The sequence below is a fragment of the Parasteatoda tepidariorum genome, chromosome 2 (assembly GCF_043381705.1).
Source record: "Parasteatoda tepidariorum isolate YZ-2023 chromosome 2, CAS_Ptep_4.0, whole genome shotgun sequence".
NCBI classification, from domain to species: Eukaryota; Metazoa; Arthropoda; class Arachnida; order Araneae; family Theridiidae; genus Parasteatoda; species Parasteatoda tepidariorum.
In genome coordinates, this window is record NC_092205.1 from 19685148 (window position 1) to 19712198 (window position 27051).

At 28.6% G+C, this 27051-nt stretch overlaps 2 protein-coding genes across 4 annotated transcripts in view; both read left to right on the forward strand.

Annotated features, from left to right (window-relative positions):
* Positions 1 to 198: 198 nt before the first annotated feature.
* LOC107448993 (sulfotransferase ssu-1) lies at positions 199 to 10236 on the forward strand. 2 transcript variants are annotated; one of them, XM_043054468.2, is made up of 3 exons: positions 199 to 494; positions 6741 to 7002; positions 9756 to 10236. In XM_043054468.2, exons 1-3 carry the CDS (start codon positions 245 to 247, stop codon positions 10201 to 10203), a joined length of 960 nt encoding a protein of 319 aa, XP_042910402.1. In that variant the 5' UTR covers positions 199 to 244; the 3' UTR covers positions 10204 to 10236. The 2 variants fall into 2 exon arrangements, with proteins under 2 accessions (XP_042910402.1, XP_015919869.2); XM_016064383.3 differs by lacking the exon at positions 199 to 494 and adding an exon at positions 2699 to 2999.
* Positions 10237 to 13399: 3163 nt separating this feature from the next.
* Positions 13400 to 27051, forward strand: part of LOC107448995 (protection of telomeres protein 1) — a 38721-nt gene continuing 25069 nt past the window's right edge. The window contains exons 1-9 of one of the 2 annotated variants that reach the window (XM_043054462.2): positions 13400 to 13640; positions 15527 to 15599; positions 18938 to 19023; positions 19302 to 19406; positions 19850 to 19906; positions 21311 to 21343; positions 23369 to 23489; positions 25923 to 26065; positions 26421 to 26558. In XM_043054462.2, coding sequence (XP_042910396.1) covers positions 13497 to 13640; positions 15527 to 15599; positions 18938 to 19023; positions 19302 to 19406; positions 19850 to 19906; positions 21311 to 21343; positions 23369 to 23489; positions 25923 to 26065; positions 26421 to 26558 — 900 coding nt within the window. In that variant the 5' untranslated portion in view covers positions 13400 to 13496. Of the gene's footprint in view, positions 13641 to 13802; positions 13932 to 15526; positions 15600 to 18937; positions 19024 to 19301; positions 19407 to 19849; positions 19907 to 21310; positions 21344 to 23368; positions 23490 to 25922; positions 26066 to 26420; positions 26559 to 27051 lie in introns of those variants that run through there. The other variant, XM_043054463.2, reaches the window with a different exon arrangement.

Sequence of the window (27051 nt, forward strand, 5' to 3'; positions counted from 1 at the left end):
AAAGTTCTCATATATTTAGTGACAACTTTCAGTATTTTTATTGCGAGAAGACAGTTCATCCCATTTCGTTTCGTTCTTTTATTTTTTCAATATCAGCTGACTAAACACCTATTGTTTCGTTTATGAATAATAAAATTCAAGGTGAAAGATAATTTTTTAAAGAAAAAAAAAGAGAGTAGATATATTGATAAATTTGTTCGTAATCGTCAAAGAATTAAAAGAAGAGACAAAGTGAGTATTCTTTATGAAAATGTCTCACACAAAACCTATATTCAAGTTAGTAGATGGATTTCCCATTCCCCAACACTTTTCAGAAGAAAATTTTCGATCTTCTGTCAATTATAAGCCACGACCTGACGACATTTTCATTGTGACTTATCCCAAATGTGGCACAACGTGGCTCCAGCATATCTTCATGCTTATACTCAGGCATGGTCAACCTCTGGACTCACCTGAAGACATGCATGATAGCTCTCCCTTCCTAGACAAGAAAGGTAAATATTTTTGTGACACGGGCATGTTAGTCTGATATGAAATGCTATTACGCTATCTACCTATACGTATTTAGACACCCTTACTTACGACAGAGGTTGATTTATGGTCTGGGGACGTTTCTCCAGGTGGGGACTGGGAAGCTTGGACCATATAAACGGTAAGCACGCTACTTTAGAATCATTGTTGAACAGCCGACCTGATTTTGGGTATACGACTACCCATGTTCAAATCCGTAGCCTTGTAATTTTGTATTCAATCCAAAAGACAAGATAATCCCTGGATTAGGTATTGGAAGAAATTTGCCTTCGTGGAGGACGTTTTTATGGTTACGATTAGTCTGACGACAAGGGGACTCTAACTCATGATCCGTCTACGTCTGGGGATATTTTAAGCCAGTACTGTGGTTGGTGAGAGCCAGGTACAGTAGTAATCTGTTTTGGGTTTCTTTTTTTCTGTGGAACAGACGTGCCTACAGAGGAGGGTGAATACTACTAGCCGCCATAAGACTTGTAATAAGCATGCTCTGGATGGGGTGATGTTATGATTGCCCCTCATGGGGGCTCTTAAGGGCAATATTAAGGAAAACTATTTTACAATTTATTATCTTAAGAAGAACATTTCAATGGTTATTTTTAAAAAACTGGAAATATTTTCCAAGTAAAAAGGACGATAAATATTTAAATAAAAAGACATTTAAGTATAGATTTTAGGAAATCATTTGCATTTACTGGCCTGTCAACTTCAACGGCTACCAGCCGGAGATTTCCTCTGCGTAAAAGCAGTAACAGTGATTGTAAATTTTACATCTGAATATAAGAATTTAAATAAAATTAATCAATAATTTCCATGGAAGACATAATAATCATGTTTTGAAGTGTTGCAGGGCAAAATTTAAAAACCCATTTGTTTCACTTTAACTACAAATATCCTAATGAATTGGGCCAGGATAGACTGATTGGCAGGGAGCTGGACTCATATCCGTGATAACGGGAGTTCGAATCCAGCCACCTGAAGACTTCCCATGTAGTAAATGGTGACTAGTGCATTTGTCAATTTGCACAATCTAGAAAACCCATCATCACATTTTCTCAAAAGCCATTATATTAAGTTTATTGAAACTAAAGTATCGGTAATAGCTAAACCGGCCAACTCAAAATCAATTACGAAGTGAGTTGCTAAATCCAAAATAAAAAATTAAATAACCTTCTATTAATAATACTTTTTTTTATTATCAATAATTATTGTTATACTTATTTAATATGCTAATTTATTATTAATAAAGAACACTTTACGAGCCCCTGAATCTTTTTTTATACATTATACTGAGATTTTAAAATTTTAAATTAAGGGTAGTCATTTTGGAACACCCGGAATGCTATTTTTCTGGAGCTTCGTGATAAGTTTAGAAAAATTATGTTTTATTTATACATCTCTTGCCTGTATTGTATTGAAGTATCGGAAGTTCTTTAGAAGGTGAGGTAATCACAAGTGTAAAACACGATTTTTAAAAAAAATATTAAAAAAATTGACTTTATACTATTAGTAATTAAAAGGTATTGATAAAAAATTATTAATGAAAATAGTATTATTACTAAGTTAATTTACACAGCATTCATTATAATAAAACATTACAACACATTTAACGTATATTTAATAAAGCATTTTATTATATTAATCAAGACGAAGAGAAAAAAATTTAAAAACATTTTTTGACAAAGATAGTGCCAAAGACAGAAGTGACAAAATATTGAAAACAATATTCTGCCTAAGCTTAGTTAGGCTTAGTAACTGATCATGCATTTTTTTTTACATTTTGCTTTTAGAATGCTTAATATTTTAGGTTTAATTTTAAATGATTGACATAATATTTATAATATAGTAAATTTAGTGATTTTTAAAATGTTTAATTAAAGCCTTTGATAGTTTTTTTAAAAACGAAAAATTTATGTAAGAAAAGCTTGATGTAATAAAGGCGAGGATCATACATATCACACTTTCTGGCGAAAAGTTCGCATATATTTAGCGACAACTTTCTTTATATTTATTGCGTGATTACAGTTTATTCACTTTTGTTTCGTTCTTTTATTTTCTCAATATCAGCTGACTAAACACCTATTGTTCCGTTTGTGAATAATAAAATTCAAGGTGAAAGATAATTTAAGAAAGAAAAAGTAGATATATATTGATAGCTTTGCACGTAATCGTCAAAGAATTAAAAGACGAGACAAAGTGAGTATTCTTTATGAAAATGTCTGACACAAAACCTCCATCAGCTTCTATTTTCAAGTTAGTAGATGGATTTCCCATTCCCCTACAGTTTTCAGAAGAAAATTTTCGATCTGCTGTCAATTATAAGCCACGACCTGACGACATTTTCATTGTGACTTATCCCAAATGTGGCACAACGTGGCTCCAACATATCTTCATGCTTATACTCAGGCATGGTCAACCTCTGGATTCTCTTGAAGACATGCATGATAGCTCTCCTTTCCTTGACAACAGAGGTAAATATTTTTGTGACACGGACATTTCAGTCTGATATGAAATGCCATTATGCTATCTACCTATAAGTATTTAGACACCCTAACTTATCGACGGAGGTTGATTTATGGTCTGAGGATGTTTCTCCAGGTGTGGACTGAGAGGCTTGGTCCATTCAGATGTTACTTCAGAATCATTGTTGAACAGCCGACCTGATCTTGGGTTTACGAACCCATGTACAATTCCGTAGCCTTATAATTTTGCATTCAATCCAAATGACAAGGGAATTTCTGGATTAGGTATTGGGAGAAATTTGCCATCGTGGGGGACTTTTTGGTAGTTACGGTTAATCTGGGGGCAAGGGGATTCTAACCCATGACTCCTCTACATCTGGGGATATTTTACGCCAGCACTGCAGTCAGTGCGAACCGAGTGTGGAATACGAATCAACCAGTCATCCGAACCTGAATCAACTCATTGGGAGGCGAGCCCTCTATCATCTAAGCCACCACGGCTCAAGCACAATACTTAATAAATTTACGGTAAGCACTTGATAGGAAGCACAAAACAGTAATCTGTTCTGCATTTGTCTTTTGTGTGGACCTGACGTGTCTACAGAGGAGCGTTAATATTACTAGCTGTCATACAAAGACTTGTAATAAGCATGCCCTGGATGGGGTAATGTTATGATTGCCTCTCATGGGGGTTCTATCAACTATTGAGCACAAAATAGTTTTGTTTTTCTTCTCTATCACTAATGTCCAAATATTTATTACTAGGTTCGTATGTGCTTGAAATTTAATAAAAGTTATTAGTAAAATTAAAATTAAAAATTGTATGTAATTATGTTGATGGCCATCACTCTATTTAATAAAAATATTACATCTTAGTACAAAATCTATAAATTTGAACTTTTAGTATTAAAGTGGAAAAAATGCAAAGAAATTTTCAACTTTTTTCAAAAGAAATTGACTCCAGTTTTTTTTTTCTTCCTAAGGACTGTGCGAACCCTGTTATTAATATAGATAACACAAGAGTGGCTGACAAGCATGCTTTAGTTAAAACCCTCGAATTTTAAATGTACGATAAATTGAATTTTAAGTATACGGTTTCTTTAAAATTCGATTTCTCAGGAACTATTCAAGTGACTTTGCTAAAATTTTCTATTTCGCCACGTAAAATTACATACTTTAAAACAATGTAAAGAAAATTATACCTTACAATTCAAAAATAATAAATATTTAGTTTCTTTTTGCATGGAATTTTCTCTTGGATAAATGAATTTTATAGTTGTGTGCAATTTTTTTTCAATTCACTTAAAAAGTTTTAGAGAGAGAGCGAAATACGGAAGAAGTACTATTAACATTAAATGACTTAGGATCGATCTCCTAGCCAAATGATGGGGGCTATATTTCCCAGATTGCGGCTATCCCCAATATTTTGGTGAAGTTTCACACTTTCAACCTTCTTTACGCTGAATTAAATTAGACGATCGATCAGTAGTTTGGAAGTTATATGTGTTTCACGTACAAAAAGTATAATTTTTACTAGTACTTATTTATGCATATGACTTTGATATCTAAACAAGTGAGATATTGTTACCAATGTTATCTTTTGCTGAATCAAATGAGACTATACACAAGTCAATAAAATAAGTAGTTCAGAAGTTGCGAAAAAGTTTTTATGTAATGAAAGCTTTTCTTTTGACACATACTTATGTACACATATTCTTTACACTGAATTGAAGGAGACCAATTGAGTACAAAATACAATTGAAAAATTGAGTACAAAATACAATTTTTGTACTTCACTTATTTACACATCTTACATTGCTATGCAGACAAGTGAGGTATTGTTTAATATGCATTTTTTCTCGTTTAATTGTATGAGACTAAACGTGACACAAAGGGGCTAATGTTTTAAGAGTTGAAATTATTATTATTTTTATTATTATTATTATGGGACAATTAGCATTATCATCATTATTATTATTATTGCTTATACTATTATTTTTATTATTATTACTTTTATTATTATAATTCTTTATTTATTTTCTTTTGTATAAAATGTACTATTTTTGAATTAAACTTACTATGAAGAAAACCCTTATAACTTCAAAACTATTTATTGAACTTGAATTTTATCTCATTCAATTCAGCTGAAAAAATTTTCATCAGAAAAATGAACTACCCATATTTAGATTGCAAAGTGTAAAAAGTGTGCATAAGTGTTGTCGGAAATAGTTTTTTATTGTATAAAAAACGTTCGCAAATTATTAAGTATTCGTTCAATTGGTTTTCATATAGTTTCTTTCGATTTAAGTTTTAAAAAAATACATAGGAAACGGTGTCTCACTTGTTTAGACAGATATATCAAATGAGCGATTAGGGCCAAGTACAAATTTGTACTTTTTGCTCATAAGACCCTTATAACTTCTAAATTATTTGCCCAATCTTTACTTGATTGGTTTAATTCGGTTTAGCTTAAAAAAACACGTTAAACAAGACCTCACTGACCTGTCTAGAAGAAATTCAATATCCTCCCGTTCAAATCACCCCCACTTCTCTCTAAAAATGTGGAAGTGTAGAGAGAAATAAAGGAAAAGAGTTTTCAGGTGTCATTTATGAGAACTTAAGTACTACGAAGTATTAATGCTTCCAGCAGTATTGTATCGAGATAAAACTTCTAAGTCTTTCTTATTGGTTAGACCTGCTTTATCTGCTTGGACCTTATTAGTACAGAGAAAAACGATTTTTTTTTTTTTNTTTTTTTTTTTTTTTTTTTTTTTTTTTTTTTTTTTTTTTTTTTTTTTGTGAATGTGGTTTAAATTTTATTTTTAAAAAAATGTAATCCTATAAAATAATCTAAGACTAAAATTTTCCCTTTGAACCAACATTCCAAATTTCAGGATCGGTTGGTTCTTGAGTTATGAGAGATAGGCACACACACACACAAAATATTCCCTTTGTTAAAAATGATGGGTTAAAAACTACAGTGCTTGATGTTATCTCAATTTTTAATAAAACGATATATAGTCAGAAAATATCGATATTTTAGGATATATCGCGATATTTTTGAGATAAGTAATTTACATATTTTTTTATACTGGGCCATGTTTTCTTGCCCAAATAGAGAGAAAAGACAATTTTTTCTAAAGCACTCGCACCTAATCATAATTTCTTTTTAATTACTGTAAAAATGTAACAATCTGTAAGTTAAGAGATAGAAAAAACATAGGTTTTTTATGTGTTCATATATAAATCGCCACCCCCGACAAATAAAAAAGCTCAGTCACCATCAATGGCGTACAATTGAGAAACATTTGTGTGAAGGAAGGAAAATGTTTCTTCTCTCTTCTTCACAGAAGTGAGTTTTACTCATGGGGTCACGATGTTATCAATATTTACCGAGTGTCGGTATTTTCCGATATTTATCCAGTTCTGGTATTAATCAAGTGTCGGTATTTTTCGATATTTATCCAGTTCTGGTATTTATCAAGTGTCGGTATTTTCAATATTTATCAAGTGTCAATATTTTGGTATTTATCGAGTATCCGGTAGTTCTAAGCATTTATCGAGTTTTGATAGTTATCGCTCATTGATGCTTTTCAATATTTTCTCGTGTATCGATGTGTATCATAATCACAATATATCCCGAAAAGAACATTGTGTTATTATCGCATCAGTAAAGAATACCGAAATTTCACGATTCATCGATATATCGTCCGACTATTGTTAAAACTGTTAACTTCTGTCTTTTCACAGGAGCAAAGAGTGCCGAGACGATGAAAAGACCAGGTGCCATCAAAACTCACTTGCCATTTCACCTGGCTCCCTGGTCACCTGATAACAAATACATATACGTAGCCAGGAACCCAAAAGACTGTTGTGTGTCTTATTATCACCATACCTCCAGAATTCCAAGCAATTTCAGTGGAACTTTCGACGAGTACTTCGAAAAGTTTCTAGCTGGATTAGTAGAATTCGGAGACTATTTCGATCATCTTCTTGGTTGGTACACTCACAGGTAAATGTCATTTTACGGTGTGCAAAATAAAAACGGAACAACTAAAAAACCTTTGATCTATTAATAGGATGTTCGAACTCTAAAATTTCGTTTGGGTAAACGGTATTTTAAGTAAGGAAATCAAACACAAAAGCGTTTTTTTCTGAGTAAAGCTGATTTTTCCCCGACATATTCGGATTCTTGACCCTAAAATTTGAGGTGGTGAGTAGCCTCAAAAATATTCAATCAATTTACATCAACTATCATAAATATTCATTTCAGAACTTAGAAAAACAAACTTATGGAACAGCAAAAATAATTTGACAAATTAGGGAAATGCTTTGAATAATTTGAGAAAAATTTTTTTTTTAAAAAAACATAAAATATCAATAAAAGTTAATCGTCGACAGCCGTACCCCCAAATTATCAGATTTTAAACATATTTACTTATTTACAAATTGGTCAGCTCTTTCACTAACTAACCATATGCATTATGCATTTTTTTATGAAAAAAGTTTGAAACTTAAGTGATATTTAACTACTTTTTTATAAATAAAAACTTTACTTGTTTCATAACTAAGCAATTTGTGAGCTTCCATTTAAAAGAACGTTGCCTTCATTGTGAAAGAAAATAGTCTGAGCAAAAGTCTTTCATTTTTTGCAAAATCAAGATAACTCTATCTGCTATCTAACAGTACAAATGCTTATATCTTTATCTGAAGTCAAAGCACAGTGCCTCTTTCTCCCTGAGCTAAGCGGTAAGTAACAGAAAAAATGTCGGCTCCGTATCAACAAATATACACTACCTCTTTTTTTCATGAAGATGTTTTTCATACATAGAAACCACTTTTTGGGGGTAAAGATTTTGTTCCCATCTATTACAGTTAAGTATATAATCTATTAAGTATCCATCTATTAAGTATATAACTTTACCTATAAAGTTAAATTATTCATTCCCAATTTATACCCATCCGATTGACACTTGTCATTCAGGTATCAGTAGGGCAGATTTGTTAACCACTCTTTCAGGGGCACCATATTAGGTGGGATAACCTTGCTCCCTCAGCAAGTACAGAGAATAAAATAACATTCATGCCTTGTCCGGGATTTGAACCTAGGAACTTTCTGATGTGAGTTCAGCTCCCTGACTACTACACGGTCAGGTCGGTTATTATGGAAAAGTATAAATGGGGCTACAACTGAAACCAGAAAAAACTAAAAAATGGCGCCAAATGTTTCATTATTTTTTAAAAAATTTTAAAGGTCCTAATTTTTAAAATTTTGAAGTCAAAATAAATTTCTTTCAATTTACAAAAGTGTTTTGGTAGATAGGAGTAAGTAGTAGGCTTACAGGAAAGTTCTGTCTGCGAAAGTACGTGCCTCATTTTACAGTAATGCAAAAGGTTATTTTATAAAAGAAAGAAGTAGAATGTTTAGTTTTTATGTCAATAGTATTAAGCTTAAAGAGAGAAAGGCGAAAAAGAGCTTATGCATCTATTTTCAAACTTGTAACGAAAATACAGAACAGGTCTAGCCGGTATATCTGATATACGCATTTAAGGGTTAATTCCCTACCAACAGTTATACTCCGTTGCAAGTTAAAAAAAGACCATTGCGACATAGGATTTAAGTAATCATCCGACTGCATGTAGTTCAATTTTATTTAGTTATCAAACTATTTAACTATGCTTTCAAAACAATATAAAAGCTTTAAGATGATAAACTAGTTGGACAGAAATTTAATTTGCGCTACCCTTTACGATATATCATAGAACTATTAAAAAAGGGTTATAGTTTCGTAGTTTTACTGGAATTATAAATTTGGCGATATATTTTTCGATAAATAAGGAGAACATTCGTTCTTGAAAGAGAAACAAGCGTATGGTGTTGCAAAAGCATTGGATTCGATTGGACCACTAAAAATGGTGCGTCTTATGCTGACATTCCCTTAATAAATCAAATGTGAGATAAAGATTTTTTTTTTTTTTTTACTTTTGTTCTATTGTAGAAAATCGTCTGCAAGAAACAATATTTAATATTCTTACATCATTTTTTTTAGATGCGAAAAGAAGGACGTATATTTGTTATGATTTTTAGATAGCATTTTTTATTTTAAAAAAAACAAAACAATAGTTTTAATTCTATAAGTTTTATTTCTCTCATTTTACACGATTTAAAAAAGCAAGTAAAAGGAAGGTTGTGCAACGTCGTTTAATGAATTGGCGATGTTATTATACGTTCGCTCTGGGCTCTTAGCATCCATTTGGCGTGCACGAAGATGCATACGGGCTCTCTCCATCAGGATAATGGTTTTTTCTTAACTTGCAACAGAATATAGTTTCCTTAATTTTTCTCTGACACCTTTTAGCTGATTTTATTCATTTTTGAATGATTCTATCCCGTTTTTTATCTATTATATGTATTTTATGAAAAGAAAAAGCATGTACTCATTCTTTTGATTTGTACTATATTATTTGACGCAGCATGTCTTTGTTGAGACCTTGTACCAACAAGCCCTACATTTAACTTCTTTCATTACTACCTATTAAAATTTTACCGGTTATGGCCTTATTGGTTAAAGTAGAAAATATTAATTGTGAGCGCTGTTGCATGGTGCTCATTCTCGGAAGAACAACACCAGAAAAAAGTCATAGTCATGAAAATTAGTGCGACCTGTTTTCCGATTTAATAACGAAATTCAGTATCTTAGAATACTCTACTTAACTTTTCTACTTATCCTACTTAAGTATGTCTATTTTTTTTTTCTTTCTTAGAAATGATCCAAATGTCTTATTTATAACTTACGAAGACTTAAAAGAAGATTTTGAGTCGAACACCCTGAAAATCGCAGCTTTTATCGATGACAAAAAATACGCTCAACCTATAAGAGAACATCCTGAGATTATGGCTAATATCAAGACATACAGCAGTTTTGACTTCATTAAAGAAGCTCATCTTCAAAAAGAGAAAGAATATAAGCAGGAGCACGAATCATTGGAGACTAAATCAAAATTTTCGGACGAAACCTCTAAGTCAGATGAAGATAATTGCAGAGGCCATGAAAATAAAAAGCGCACAATGCACGCTGGTCATTTCAGAAAAGGCGTTGTGGGCGATTGGAAAAATTATTTTTCAGAAGAACAAACTCGGCGCTTGAAAGATAAATTCACTGAAAGAACTAAAGGAACCGATATAGAAAGTATGTGGACCAAATACATGTAATAAATTAATTATTAAAAGAAACTTTGTATGCAACGTTCGTAAGCTATCATTATTTTATCATCAGAGCTACACTCCCTGCTCGCTTCACACACCAATCCCTACGATTGCTCATTTAATCTTTAATAATTTGCTCAATCTAAACCTCCCAAAAAATTTTTTTTATATTAGCTTCGATTCCATTACATTCCTGTATTATATTTGGTTACCATTACAACTATATCTATAATTAAGTTTTTCTTTTAAATTACTAATTTTTTTTAATTATTTAACTCCCATAATTAATTTCCATTCATTATTGTTTATTTCATCTTAAACATCAATATTTTCTACAAGACACAGAACATTTTGGTTTTTATACATCGAATATTGTAACTTTATAAGGAAATTTTGTTATTGCGTTAATCATAATGAAACAGATGATTGCCTAGATGTGAAATATAAATATATTAGCAAAGTACGAATTTTGTATAAAATGTACTTCTAATAATAATAATAATCCTAAGGAATACAGAGTGTAAGACACAATAAGAAGAAATAAATGAGAAATAATTTTACTCATTGAATAGACTTATAACAATTCGAATAGGAACCGTTTTTATCTCTCTGTATTACTTTTTTTAAAATTTTATTATTAATGTTGGGATTTATAAATGGCATCATACAATCTATCGATCAATTTGCTACTCTTGATTGATATCTACTCGAGAGCGAGTTTAAATAAAGAAATAAATATAATGTGTGGGTTTAAGAAGAGATTCTGTAACAAAAAATGAATAGTCAATATTTGAAGCAAAAGAGTTTTCAAAAAAAATCAAGAAAACGCATTTAAATTTGCGATAACTCACGAACAAATAAGAGCTTTGGAAGAAGAAGAAAGCTCTAGATAAAATTATAAAAAAGTCGTATCAACGTGTCAAATTTCCATTTCGTAGTTGCATTTCAACGGATAGTAAATCAAAGTGCAATCGACAAATAATCAAAATGTAATTTTTCTTTATTCCATCGAACTTCTTATACACATACATCTGGTGCATTTTTTTACTTAATTTCAAGCTTCTATGCCTTATGAATTTTGAGCAGAAAAGCAAATGCAAAGTAAAGCAAAAAAAAAGTGAGAAAAAAATCGCAATGAAATCACTTAAGATTGCAAGAACTTTCGAACAAATTGGAATTTTGAAGGGAAAAAACTCTATCTTAAATTCGGAAACAATTGTTGCCGTTTCAGCATGCCAAACTTCAATTGTGTCGTTGTATTCCTGCAGCCTGAAGCGTCACTCGTATGGTATTTTTTCCAACAAGTTTGTTCTCGAACAAATTATCTAATGTTAAATGTCTCTAATTTATCGTGATGCTTGTACAATTTTCTTTATTAATTTAAAGTTTGTAAGTTTTATAGTTTTTGTAGTGTACTTTTATAAATAGTTTATGTTATTTAAAGAGACTAACTACCGTATAATGGAATGACTTGAATGCACTTTTTCTGGAGTCAACTAACACCAGCGATAGAAAGAATTAAAATTCGAGAATATTTTATCAGTCTTAGTAGCAGCAGTAGTACTTTGTTTACGTCACACGAGAGTTGTACAATGGGCAATTGGCGACGGTTTGGAAAACATCACTGAAGATGATCCGAAGACATGCCATCACTATTTTGATCCTCAATAGAGGGGATGGCTCCCCTTCTTTGATATCCCGATCTACGCGCGAAGTCTTTCACTTTACAGTAGAACAGTTTAACGAAGACTGGTGCCGCACACCCTCGGTCCCTTTCGCAAGCTGATCAAAGTACTCTTCCATCAGTAATTAACCGCAGCCAGCAGGGGCGGATTAAGCGCACGCAGGGCCCTAGGCAATTCAAATTTTTGGGGCCCTTAGATTAAATTTTCTCTCGTATATTTTTTATTTATTCAAATATAAAAGTATTTATATATCTTTTCATTCAAGAAAGCATATTTAAAATTATAATTAATAATAATAAATAGAATTTTACTTTATTTCATTAAGAACTAAAGAACTAACTAAATTTAAGAACTAAAAAATAATCATAACTTTTTGAAAAATTTTGAAAAATCATTGTTTTTCTTAATTTATTTTCAAAAAATCCATTTTAAGGGGGCCCCTAACATTGGAGGCCCCAGGCCTCATCTGGTCTAATGGATTATCCGGCTCTGGCAGCCAGTGATGCTTGACTTCTATAATTTAAAAGGAACTGTATCTTGCTATCAATCCACTATGGAATCCTTCATTTCTATTATTATTTCATGTTAATATTTTTAAAAAAATATTTCATTTGTTTCCTTTGATACTGTCTTCGCTGAACTTTGTCAATCTCATTGTTCTATTTCAAATTAAAAATTGCACTTTGTATGCATAAAACACTTCTAATTTCTTAACTAAATAACGAAAAGCTACTTTAATAAATTTTAAAAAAAATTGGTTCAAAAGTTTTGCTTTTGTTTAAAAAGAAAGTCATAAATTAATTCTCCTTCACTTATATCTGAATTAAAAATCAATATTCATTTAAAATATGTCATATTAAACATCATCTGTAAAGAGAGACAACGAACTCACTTACAAAGCCATAAAAATCTTTCTTTTTTTTTTTTTATTGAAAAAATGACGCTATTTATCCGAAACTTTCCATTTAGTTTAATGAATAAGTATTCTACCCGAAAATCAACCTTTACTAGCTAAATATCTTCATAAAAAATGCTAAATTTGTTAATGGTTTTCAGAAACCCTTCAAAATTGGGTATAATATAAAAAAAACACAACTACTTCGATTTAGTAGGAACAACATATGACGCAATGCTAAACGAATGGAATTTAGTTGTTGTTTATTTAGTTATTGTTATTAGTAGTAGTTGTTATTTGTTTAGTTGTTGTTGTTTATTTAGTTGTATTTAGTTTCAATAACTTTTCTTTATAATGCAATAAAATCTGGCGAGCAGCTATTTAAACGATCGAACACTTCGTTTGTTTATTTGTGGCTTGAAGTTAGGCTCGCAGAAAATACCGTTCATGGGTTAAATTTAGTAGGAACAACACAACCTGTGACGTAGGCTATATTATACCCAACGTCACAAACCAACATGATATTTTAGTGATGTTTGTGGAATATTGTAGATTTGTAGTTATTTTATTCGAAAAGTATCGAAGTAAGCTATAAGCTGCCTAAAACCATCTTGATTAATTTTCTCTACCAATCCATCAATAACTTATCAAAATTTCCCTCCTAATTTTGTGTTTGATTTAATTTTTAAATATTTATACGTAAAAATGATTTATACGATATGGCTTTAAATGCCGAAGCAATGAGGAAAAAATCAAGTTGTACATGTCCTCCAGCAATTTACAATGCTGCTCCCAATAATTATGAAAAAATCCCTTTTACGCGATTAAACTCGCACTCAAAATTTGAAAATAAAGCTATAATTGTAAGTTTGAAATGTGTCAATTAATGCGTTTGTATTATTTTTATTAAATAAACTCTAAATGAGAGTTTATTAAATATCAATATGTATCAAAATTTCCCTCCTAATTTTGTGTTTGATTTATTTATACGTAAAAATGATTAATACGATTATTATATAAATGACGAAGCAATGAGGAAAAAATCAAGTTGTACATGTCCTCCAGCAATTTACAATGCTGCTACCAATAATTATTAAAAAATCCCTTTTGCGCGATTAAACTCGCACTCAAAATTTGAAAATAAAGCTATAATTGTAAGTTAGAAATCTTTTCTTATGCAATAATGTGTCAATTAACGCATTTGTATTATTTTTATTAAATAAACTCTAAATGAGAGTTTGCAAAAGCTAAACTGTTAAAAGTCTCCTTTATTCATATATTGTATTCATTTTGGGTGAAATTTTTGACCCACTCTTTCATATGTTATCGTTATTAATGCATATTTTGCTTCTGGACATTGGCGAGAGAAAAGCAGAAGGGAGCCAACTTGACAAGTATAACTAGTAGCATACCTCTACATATCATTTTTTTTTAAAGGGTAACATAAGCTTAAAATACATTTGTCGCCTTGGAAATTGTATTTTGCGTGACAGATCATCATGCAAAATATCCCAAAATAAATATGTTTTGACGTAATATTTTTTAATTATTCCTATTTTGTTTCAATTTAAATTGGTTCAAGTTGTATTTTATTAAATATGGGTACATTTCAATGTTCCATTTACTTTTGTTTATTACATTTAAACATACTTTCCATGATAACTGTAATTACAGTATTCATATATGTATTTACTTTTAAAAAAACTTATTTAATAGGTATCACATATTGGTATCAAACATCATGCCCCCTGAAATTCATAACGCTATTTTTTTAATGTATAATCAATATTTTTTTTTATGAGTAATATTTCTACATTGGTAAATGTATCAACATAGTCACAAAGTTATCATGGCAACCGGGCTGTAGAAAACTAGAAATAAGAATAAAAAAGACTGAAGGGTATAGATATTGCAAGCCTAAAATTTTTGGAGGGATAGAATTAAAATATCTGGTTACTGTAATTTTATTAATTTTACTCACAAAAGAATTTAAAATTTTATTACATCTTGTCTAAGATCTGCTAAAATATTAATTAGATTTATTTCTTACTTTGTTTTAATTTGTCCAATCAATAATGATTCATTCAAACACTCTCTAATTTTCTATATTATTGAGGTTTACTTTTGAAAAATTTCTCAACGAATCAACCGATTAAAAAAATTTTTTGAGGTCAACAACTTAGATGTCAGTCATTTTTGGCATAATTGTTAAAATTCTTCCTGTCTTGAAAAATAAGAAATTTCAGATTATTTTTTTTGTACCATTTGTTTTTGGTCTATTTCATAATTTTTTTGCGATTTTATAATTACAAGTTCTTCCAATATGAGAACTTCATTACTTAAAAAGCTAAATTTTGTGAAATTATTTTTTATTGCATTTTATGAAATATATAACATGGTAAATAATTTTTATTAACTAAAGTTGAATTTTTAAATTTTTCCACAGGAAATATTTTATTTAACAACTTTTTATCAAACTATAAAAAATTTTAAAAAAATGCTTTGATAAATAAAAATAATTACATTTCTCTGTGATATCTTTCTGAAAAGGGTTTTTGCATACCTTTTTTTTATATTTTATTATACCTTGAATTATTTTGCATTTGATCATAGTATGTGTGTTATTATAATTTTTCTTGATGCCTACTCTCAAATCCATTAATATTGAAATTTTTTTTTTTTTGAATTTTGTTACTTAAAAACAATATGTTTTCTTCTACTTTATCATTCAAATCATAAATTTTTATAGGGGATGATTTTCCATTTGAATCCGATTGGAAAAAGAGTAAATGGATTTATGCGAAAGCTTCTTATTACTGATGGTAATATTATTGATTTATTCAATAGACTTCAGTTAATTTTATTGTGTCGTCTCAAAACATTCTTTTTTTTTTCTTCATATTTGCGCAATCATATTGCAACCCCAGGTTAAAAGACCTTTTGAAAACTGATTATAAAAATTTCCTCATTAAACTCATATTGTTATTATAGACGTTTTCAAATGTATATAAAGAATATTTTAAATAAGCATAAATAAAAAAGACAAAACAAATTTTTAAACAAAGTTAAATTTAAAGCTACTTTGATCAATTTGTACAAAGTTTTCTTATAACAAATGACAGAAAAATATTATTATATGCAAATAACAAAAAAATTATTGTTGTGTATAAAGCTGTAAAGTCAGATTTAAAAGAAATTTTGCAGGTGTTGGAGTCAGAAATATTTACTAGACTCCAACTCCAGATAGTTTAAAGTTTGTTCTTATAGATTAAACGAGGGAGAGAAAAAAAAAATTGATCTTATGAAAATTATTTAAACTAATTTTTAAAAATATTTAAACAAATATATTATCCAAATGAATATTAGGACAATTATTAAAGAAAGTAAGCACAAAATCATTGAAACTATGAAAAAATTAAGATTGCTGAATAAATTAATAAGTGATGTTTTAGTTTAGAAATTCCAAAACCAAATTTACTAAGCTAAATTTCCAAGTTTATTTTTTACAAAAAAATGAATGAATATAATATATTATTTGTAATAGTTTTCTAGTACATGAGTATTCACTAAAAAAATTTTTTATTATGAGACAGTTATATGTGTTATTGGCATGTGAGAAGTTGATGTATAGTTCTTTTCTTAAAATGGTTTTGCACAATTTAAATATTTTGTACAAATATATTTTTTAAAAATTTATTTTTCAACTGTTACGTTATAATACAAAATTTAATTTTAAATAAAGTGCCTTTCCCCGTGGCAGAATTGCGGCGACACAGTGACATTGTCACAGAATGTTACAGAGTTTTGTCGTGAAAGATTTTTCATTTGGGGAGGGGGAAATTTTTGTTTTTCTTTCTGCATATTTTTTCGAAAAAGAAACAAAATTTTCTGCAGAATTTTTTTTTAAAGATGTCTTTCTTGCGCATCAGAGAGGAAAGAAATAATCATGCTTTTTCTATTATCATTCAAGATTTTTTTAAAAAAATCTCTAATAACTGGCTTCAGCTAGAATTTCAAATTACTAATATAAAATAAGATATTTGAAAATTGCGAAAGTTTAAAAGATAGTTCGGTCTAGAAATTATGTTCTTTCTTTCTTTTTTTTTCTTTAAGGAACACCATATTTTACATACAGTTATTTAAGTATGTCTTTTATAAAGAGTCATATTCAAGTGATTCGTGATCTTTATTTTGGGAGTTCTACAAGGGTTTTACAATTTTTAATTTATGTACGAATTTTAATTTACTAACCGTTTAATTTATTTACGAATTTTAATTTGTGTAATGATTTTGAAATTGCATTTTTTGCCGGCAAAATGCGAGAATATCACCTATTATAGAATTAAAAAAATATTACTTTTTCAATTTAAAATTTTTATACATTTTTATTCTATACTTTCTTCTATAAACACAACGTTTCTGTTACTTGAAATTAGTAATTGTTATAATTAAAAGTATCTTAAAGCAAAATATTAGTACCAGGGAAGTTTGTCGCAGAAAGCCCAAGAACGTTCTGCCCCAGGGGTGCCTTTTACTTTAATTGTACATAAAAAATTATAAATATGTAATTTAAAGTCAACAATTACTTAATATTATGACCTTCCTGGTGCTTGGTGGAAACTTTAATTGAGTACAAGTCGGAGACAAACTTTCAGGAAAAAACACAGAGTGGAGCATTCCAATGGATGACTACAGCTCTGTATAAAAGCAACTAGGTTATCTCAAAATAAGTTTCTGGTCCATCTATGAAGTTAAATTAATCAGCTTGTATTAAAAAAAAAACACAAATAATTTATTGAAAAAATGCTATCAATCTAGATTTATATCTAGTTTTTTTTTATCATTTATAAATATTTTACATAAATTATAAAGCTAACTAGATCCGAAACATATTTTTTTTTAAACTTGATTAATTGATTTTGCATTATTTTATTCATAAACATAGTTATAAACTAAATTTATATATTTTGACTTAAGGTTTTGACTTTTTCTCAATTAAATATGAATATTGAACTTAGGGTGACCGGGGTAATTCACGATCACTCTGTTTCTGGGGTAAATAATGATCACCTAAGTTTTATCTTAAAAAAATTATTATTTTTTAAATTTGAGACATGGACAAGAATGCTTGTACGCTTTACTAAAGTATAACTGCATTTACTTAATAACAATTTTTTGTTTAATCTAACAAAATAAGTATTTTTTAAACTGCTTTCTGTATTTTCCATTTCAAAGATGGGTTTCAAAATGTGCACATTCTTTAAGTTTATAAATTAGCCTAGTATAAATATGGTGAGAAATTATAAGCCTAAAAAGGATACTAAGCTTCTAGAAAACAAAATGATTGAAAATTAAAATTTCAGTGTGAGAGCTGCTGCCAGAGCTGTTGGCATACCTTACTTAACTTTACACTTTCCCTTAATGAAGTTAAAAAATCCAGCAAAAGTAACCCATGTGGGAACTCTCTTATATTTCTGAAGAACATGAGAATGAGTTGGCTGATTGCCTAAAATGTATGGCACGATGCAAAGATTTTTGAAAATTTAAAGTGTTAATCGTTCTTCTTGCTTTTAAATAAATCATTTTATTAGCTGCTTAAACATATCTTTTTGGTTTATTTGTTTGATCTTGATGTCTTATTTGTTAATTACCATAACACTTCTTGTTTAAGNTTTGTTAATTACCATTATATAATTATTTTTAAACAGCCCCTTTACAATAAAAACTGGTGATCAGTAATTACCCCAGAAGTGATCAGGAATTACCCCAGAAATGATCAAGACCAGGGGTAATTCCTGATCACTAAAAATTTAAAATCTTTTAAATTCTAATTAGATTTTCAAACAAAAGAAGTTGGCATAGGACTCATCTCATATAGCCTCAAACTTCCAGTAAATATTAAAATTCTATTTTGAATAGTTTTTTTCACAAAATAGATGGAATTACCCCAGGTCACCCTATTATTTAGAATTCCTATGTTCCTATAGTCTCCCAGTAATGTAAAAAAAAAAAAAACATTTCTAAACTGATGATGTGCTATGTTCATATGCAGTATTAGTTTTTTTTTTATCAAATTACTCTATTTACTATTTAGTGTAAGATAAATACCAAATTTTAAATATTTAAATTATCACTAAAATATTTTGTTTTTGTTGTTTAGGCTTAGAAGATCAAGTAACAGATCAAAAATTAACTGTCTTCTTGTTTAATCAATTTGCTGAAGAATCACAAGTTGCTGAACTTGGAGTAAGTTATACTTTTTGAAATCATTTTTTTCTCTAATAGCTAACTCCTAATATATTAAAAATAAAGTATAAAAGCTGGAATATAAAACAAGACTAAAACAAAACCAACAAGTAAAGCGAACTCAGATTGTAAAGCAATTTAAAATAAACTGCGTAATTTTTTTTTCTTAAAGATGCTGAGCTATTAGACACATTTTACAATTTTTTTACATTGTATTGTTATGCATTTGGAACAAAACTTAATATTGCTTATTTGTTTCTCATTTCTTTATGTTTTAGGGTTTCATAGTGATTGCCAATTTCACAGTTGAAAAATCAACACATCATAAAGAGGAGGAATTTCCTTTTCAACTTTTGGTCCAGAATGAAGATTCACGGGTTTGGGTAATTTAAATTTATATGAGCTTCAATTTTCCGGTCATTAGTTATCTGGGTAAATTTTATGGAGGAAAGTAATACAATGGCTGCCAGATTTCAATGAAATCTGTGAGTTAGTTTTCTGTGGTGAGAAGTTATCAACAAACTCAATTTGGTAGAAAACAGTGTATAAATATAAATTGTTTTTGTACTCACTTGATACATTATTTTAGTTGTAATATTTTTTTTTTCAATTACTTTTCATACCTATCCAATCCAAAAAAATACTTAGTTTTCATAAATTTTTTTAATAATCCAGATTGAGCCTGACCTTGATAAATTTTGATAACTTGAGTTCTACTCTATACATATTTTTGTTTCTTTTTTTTTATGAGTGGATATTTTCAATTTGTAAATTTTTTCAAGTAAAAATTTTGCAAGTAAATTTTTTGTTTTTTGCATGTCTATAGTTTGGGAGAAAAAAGTCCCCTTCAGAGCAGATAAACAAAAAGAAAGCTAAAAAATCTGTAAGTATATAGGTTTCTTTAAAGTTATGTTTTTTTTCCAACTAAATTTGTATCTGATGTTTGTTTTAAATGTTTGACTCTGCAAAGGTTTTGTGCCTCAAGTGCATGTATCTGTAAATATTTTTGACAATCATCTTTGCTGTTGTTTTCTGACAAAAAAATTACATGGCAATATTAAAATAAAGGTATCTTTAAAAATGTTTTCATCATCAGTATTCCTGATATGGCAACTCTTGATCTTTTTCAGAAGTTTTTTACCATCCGACTTATTTCTGGAAATCTATCTCCAGTTTTTTTTTATATTGAAAATGTTGAAATTGTTATTCAGAAATCTTTTTGGCACTTTTTACGTTTTTCCTTGTTCTTCCATAGGAAGGAAAGACAAGTATGCATAAGAAAGATAAAATCCAATGTTAAAATTCACAAATCACTATATTCCAGTTATTAAAACTGCATCAGGGTTCTTAAGCACCTGCAAAAAATTTATAATTGGCATCAGTTTTGTTATGAAGAATCTGGACATTTTTTATTAATTTCCACTATTGAAATAAAATTTCATACCTGCCAACTTTGGATCTATATATATTTACTTGGAGGAAATAAAATATTCTGGTAGCTACTATTATGTAATACTACTACCACTTTTTAATTTTTCTCCAGGTGAGTATGAATTGTGTGCTTATACAAAGTTCAGATTCTACATTAGAGCATCATTTCCTGCTCAAAAATATAGACAACTTGAGATGTTGGTGTTAAAACACCTACAATGCTTTAAATGGTTCCATCTACTGAATGAAAAAAAGCTGAAAATACAAAGTGGAAAAAAAAATCAGCATCAAAACTTTAAAAGTAGTCAGTAATGTCTACACCTGGACCAAATATATCTGGATGTAGACTGAATTCGCAAATGTAGGAACCAAACTCCCACTTCTTAAACAAACTTCCACATCTAATATCTAATGTTTCTCAACACTATTTTTCTGTATTTTTGCACTGAAAATGTTGTTCTAAAGTAACATCCAATTTTGTATACAGTTTTGTAAAATATATTCATTTGTGAATTCCGATGCTGAATTTTATTTATACCATAATCTCAACAAACTTTTTGACCTTTCAATTAAATAAATACAAATTTTCAAAAAATTGAAAATTAGATAAGTTCGACTTTTTCAAAATCAACCCAAAGTAGAAAAGCCCATCAAAAAATATTTGGGTGCTTCAGACCTGAGTTTTTACATTTCTGCATTGTATTGTAGTGTTTAATTTTGGGCATTTGTTGCCTTCCAATAATTTTTATATGTATGAAAATAATCTGCGTCTTTTTTAAGATATCTTCATTTAATGTAATATCTTTTGTTTTATTCTTATTATAAAAAAAATGTTTTGTTTCTTTTTGCTTTCAAGTTTGAGAAGAATGATTCCTTGAACGAAGAACCTGTAAGTATTTATCTGAAAAAATTATTTATATACTAATGCTTGAGATTTTTTATAAATTTGCATATCTTAAATATGATTACTAATTAACGGCACATAAAGTTACAATTTAAAGTTACAATATTGGATAAAAATATGCTTTCTCCAAATATTTTTTTTAGACTAGTTCTGTTTATATATTTAACCAATTCATTAGCAGTTCGTAACTAAGCACGTAAATGGTATACATTATGACTTTTTAAAAATGGTAATACAAACAAAAACGATTGGCCATAAATTAAATATCTAAAGCAATAATTTTTAACAGAATTTAATAAAGAATTAAAGAATGTTAGATTTTAAAAAAAAAATTATTTAATTTAAAATAAAGCTGTTTACAAATTTCCTAAAGTGTACATACATCTTACTTTATTTAAAATAATCATTTATGCAGGTCTGTCTCGTTTTTCGTTTCATTTTTCGAACAATTTTTTCGAGATTTAGTAACTTCTCAAAATGTTCCTCAGCTCCCTCATGGTTTGTTAAAAAATTTCGTATGACATTTATTGCATTACAGTCTCAGGATCACTGTTATTGTCCTACTGTCCACAACTTGTGAAACAATTTCAGAAATTGTAGCTTATTCGTTGACTGCAACATTTTCCTAGAACTCGAGAGGGGTAATTGCCTTCTAAGGAAGTTAAATAGGCTTTTGTTAGAAAAGAGCTCCCCTCACCTCAGATAAAAATGACCTTATAAGCGATAACGATTTTTAAAACTTGACCATATATCCTATAATCTGTTACAAAGAATTCGTATTCAGTGAGCTGGGTCTTTGGAAAAGTGACCTTATATGCGGATGACCATATATCTAGATCTGACTGTATATATATAATTATACACTTTTAAAGTCTTAGCCATTTTCCTGAATGAACTATCAGGACCTAAAATATAGATCCTGATAGTTTAATCAAGAAAAGGATAAAAAATTTAAAACTCTATTATGTAAATTTTATTTATATATTTATTTGAATATCTTGAAACTATTTAAATAAAAAAAATATATTTTTACACCCAATTTTATAACTGATTTGCCAGTGAATATTTCAATAATAAAAATATTTTTTTATCATAAGTTATTATTTTTTTATCATAAGTTATTATTTTTTTATTGAATTAAATCATGATTGAAAGATTTTTAAATTTGAAGGTGTACAAAATTTTATCTTATTTTAAACTATAAATTTTTAAATGATAGAATTTTAAATATGAGTGGAATTTCTTGAATATAAAACAAGATATGAACATTTAAAAATACACCTTTAAGTTTTTTTTTCTCAGCAACTATTTGACATTTTTAAATTAGTTAATATAAGATTATATTATAAATTATTTATTATTTTGAAATAATTTTTCGCTAGGAATTATCTTAGAATAAACAATTTTGATATCTGTGTTCAGCAACTTTTTGAATTGCTATAGTTTCAGAGAGATTGTAAAATATGTTGAAACTTTATTTTCTAGATTGTGGCTATCCCCTGTATTTTGAGGATTAAAATTCTGTGTTTATACAGAGAAGGTAAATTTTTGTGTCTTGATGTTGTCACCAAGGTTAGCAAGATTAAGGCGCTAGGATTCAAACCAATTTTTCTATTACATTTTAATATTGATTTTTAATTAATGCTTTAAAATTAATAATGAATGGGGATGCAAAGTATTAATTTCTCCAATTATGTACACAATGCTTACATATAGAATTTTTAACATTTACAAAAATCCAAGGTTTTGAACATTTATACAAATATTGGAAAATAAGAAATATATGTCTTGTCTGAAACTAGATTAAAATATCGAAAACTCCAACCTTGATTGTTGCTTAGTATATCAACTTTACTAGTTAATTAGAATATTTTATTATGTTTTAGTACACGAAAATGGGTGAAAATATTCCATCCCACTGTATTTAAGGTTTTAACATTTAATTTCTCAATAAAAGAAAATTAATTTAATATTGATAAGAAACATTTTATGTGTGTATTTTTCTTTTAGAAAACGCTTAAACACCATTATGAGTACACACCACTGGGAGAATTACATGAAACTCAAGAGAAATCGGACAATTTTAATGTTTATGGCATTGTTGAAAAATGTGAATTAAAAGTTACCAAAGGTATTTACAGTAATATATTTTTTGGACTTTAAAATTATAGCATAATCATAGCTGCCAACTCAATTGAATTTCACTAGTTCCTCTTGATTTGTTTATATATATTTATATATGGGAAAGTTACTCGAACAAAACATAATAAAAATAAGCTCTAAAATTATAACTAATTGTTGTTAAATAAATTTAATATTTTAATTTTTCATACATTTAGACAATTTAACTACCATAAGTCACAGATTTGTGCTATCTAAAAGGAATTTAATATTATTTATCATTCAAAATAATAAATTCAATAGTTATAGGTAATTCAAAAAATTCTATTCAAGTCCATTTAGTGAATCCTAAAACAACAGTTTTTGACCGAAAATATTTTTTTTTATTTCTTTTTATTGACGATTAAAAATAAAAGCATTTTTAAATTCCCTATGTGGGTAATATTTCATATATTGTGTTGCAGTTATATAAGGATGGCAAGTTTCTGCCATTGTGAAAAAACTACCCCAGAAATAATAGGTTTCTTCTAACCCAAGTGGGACAATTGGAGGAAACTCTTTTTAAAAATAAATATTAAAACAGTTTTAAACAGTTTATAATTACAATCTAGTTTAAATAGTAGTATTACTTTCCCAAGCTATTTAATATATCATTTTTAAATAAGTGAAAACAGAAACAACTTGTGGGACAGGGAAAACTTGAAATCGTTAGTGAATTTTATTTTGACTCTAAAAAAGCAGAAAATAATCACAAAAAAAGTTGTTTTTTTCTACAAAAACCAAGAAAATTTCTAAAATTACACCTGTAAATTAAGCAGTGTTAGAATTGTCAGTAACAGTAATCAGTTATTGAGATCTGAGTAAAATAATTCTAACATCCATTACAAATATATATTGTGAAAATTTTCAATTTTAGTGACTTATCCATTCTTGCATCTTTATTCAATGATATAAATTTAATATATACAGTCGAACCTGTTTATCTCGAATCTCACGGGAAAGGCGAAAAATTAGAGATAAAGAGGTTTCGAGTTATACAAGTACTATAAAACATTAAATTTAATTAAGAAATTCTATTAAAAGTGCTTTGTTTTTAGTTGAAAAATATAGACATTTCTTTAAATTAATTATACCCCATACACCTATTTACATAACAGTTTTTTAACATACATTTAACACTAAAAATAATTTTCCAAGATTTTTACTGATAATCTTATTTGTTTCTGCTATTCTTTGAGGTTAGAAAGATCACAAATTCCTCATAGATCGTTTTCTATAGTTCACTTTAAAACTCTTAATTATCCTTTGATCCATTGGTTTAAAATTTTGAGGTCAAAAATGATTTTCTATTTTTAGCTTTCTTATCTATGTTAAAAACCTAAATGGTCACTACTCATTAACCCCTCACTTATTGCTAGAATCATTGTATTCCTTTCTAGTTAAGGAAGTGCAGGGATAGTGATTGAAATTCCAAGAAATACCCCCAACCTGTCCATCCCTACTTCCTCTGGATTCACGAAATTCATCTCTGTCTACGAGTTCTACTGATAAGGAAAGTTTTGACATTTGTGCTCTATTATTAGAAATTCGAGAAACGGAGGTTTTGAAAAAAATTTCTACATAAACATGGAAAATACATTGATTTTAGACAGTAAATGTAGGGAATTTTAAAATTTTCGATATATAGAGCTTTTCGAGATAAAGAGGTTCGAGATAATCAGGTTCAACTGTATATATATGTTTTTTATTTCCCGCTTAAAATCTAATGTTTGACCTTACAAATAAAAAAAATCCAAGTTTTGAGATGAAAAATTGCATGGAATAGATAAAATGTCTGAATTTTCATTGAAATTTTTCTGATGTACCTGGAAAAGTCAGAATATAATAAATTGCTTGAGAAATTAGAATAACTGTAGTTCTTCAATATTTTATACAAATGAGTATAGTAAAACTTAATTTTATAATTATACAAAGAACTGCTAAAAGGTCTTAAGGAAGCTTTATTAATAGTACTACTAAATCATCAAATAGCTTACTAAAAATGTACTCTACTAAAAACACATATAGAATTTAAATATGAATACTCAAACTGACTTCTAAATAATATGCAACATTTTAAAATATATTTTTAAAAGTCTATAAAAATATTTGAAAAAATCAAAAAAATCACGAATCCTGCTTTCTAGTACTATATTAAATTTTATTTGTTTAAATTTAGGCTATTCTTATAAACATTATTTGCATTGGTCTTTCTTTAGTTTATTTGACTTTTTCCAGCTTCTTTCAGTGTCCTGAAAGGAAAGGGTTTCTTCCAGACGAAATGCCAATCCTCGTTTATGTCAAAAATGCTCGATTTTTTCCAGTTTCTGTTGACCGCTATTAAGCAAATACTTTTTTCTATCCACAATTTCTATTAAGAACTAATTCAAATTTTATTTTTCAGCTGTCAATAACCCAAAGAAAACACTAAAAGTATCACTTACTGATAAGACAGGAACAGATTTTATGTGCTCCATATATTCGCCAAAAGATGAAACATTTCCTGATATTTATCCAGGGGACATTATCCGAATACACCGCATGCAAGTTAGTAAATATCCTTTCAAAACAATCTGTTTAGTTAAGTGCTTAACAATCTTTTTTTTTTTTTTTTTTTTTTTTTTTTTTTTGTTGCTTCATCTAAGAATTTTATTTTTGACTTATGTCAGCTTTCAATATCTTCTTTCAGTGATATAATATTCTAAATGCACCACCAGCTGTACATGGTTTCATTTATTTAAAATTTGTTTCACGTTTGAATTTTTTTTTATTTTTAATTGTGCAAATTTTATCTATTTTTAAATAAGATTACTTATGCTTTTTAAAATATTTTTATCATAATTTGATTTGACTTTTAGATATATTTAACATTTTATGAAAGATATTTGTTTCAATTTTCAAGGTTTCTAAATTTCGATCAAAGCTGGAAGGAAAATGCCTATCTTCCAAGTTCATTTTAGTCTTCAGTAAACAAAATGAGGGCCAAAAGCCACGAACTGTTGCAAAATCGTTTACTTTTACCGATGAAGATGCAGCACAGGTAAAACATTATAACCATTTTAATTAACTGCTTTTAATTTAAAATATTCTAAAATTGTGTATAAGGATAAAAAAAGTTAAGAACTCTTAACTCATTATGCTTATATATTGTAAAGTCAATACACAGGGCTTTTTTACACCTAAGGTGGTAGTAACAGAAAGATATATCCACTTGATATAAACAAATATCTACTGTAAGGTTTTCCATAGCTGTGATTTTCATATGTTGTGCTAAGTCATTAATGAGTTAAATGTACGATTTCTTCTTTTTTTAGATATGAACCATGACAGGTTTAATAATAATGCCCTTTTTCTTTTTTCCTCTACTTTCTCAGAAAAATTATATGAAATTTAGAGATATAAATGAAGTATCCTCTTCATCTTTCTTTTTATTTTATTTTTTGCTTAAAATTTTTTTCTCCCATTTATTACTTCTATTAATTATGAAGTTTGATGTAATTTGAATAAAAATTTTGTTACTTTAATTAAGTCAT

What these genes read in the sequence shown, in the direction of transcription:
- LOC107448993 (XM_016064383.3), top strand. Translation starts at nt 2,738, where the DNA reads ATGAAAATGTCTGACACAAAACCTCCATCAGCTTCTATTTTCAAGTTA. An exon ending in TCCTTTCCTTGACAACAGAG is followed by an intron (nt 3,000 to 6,740) that starts GTAAATATTTTT and finishes GTCTTTTCACAG; the next exon opens with GAGCAAAGAGTGCCGAGACG. An exon ending in CTTGGTTGGTACACTCACAG is followed by an intron (nt 7,003 to 9,755) that starts GTAAATGTCATT and finishes TTTCTTTCTTAG; the next exon opens with AAATGATCCAAATGTCTTAT.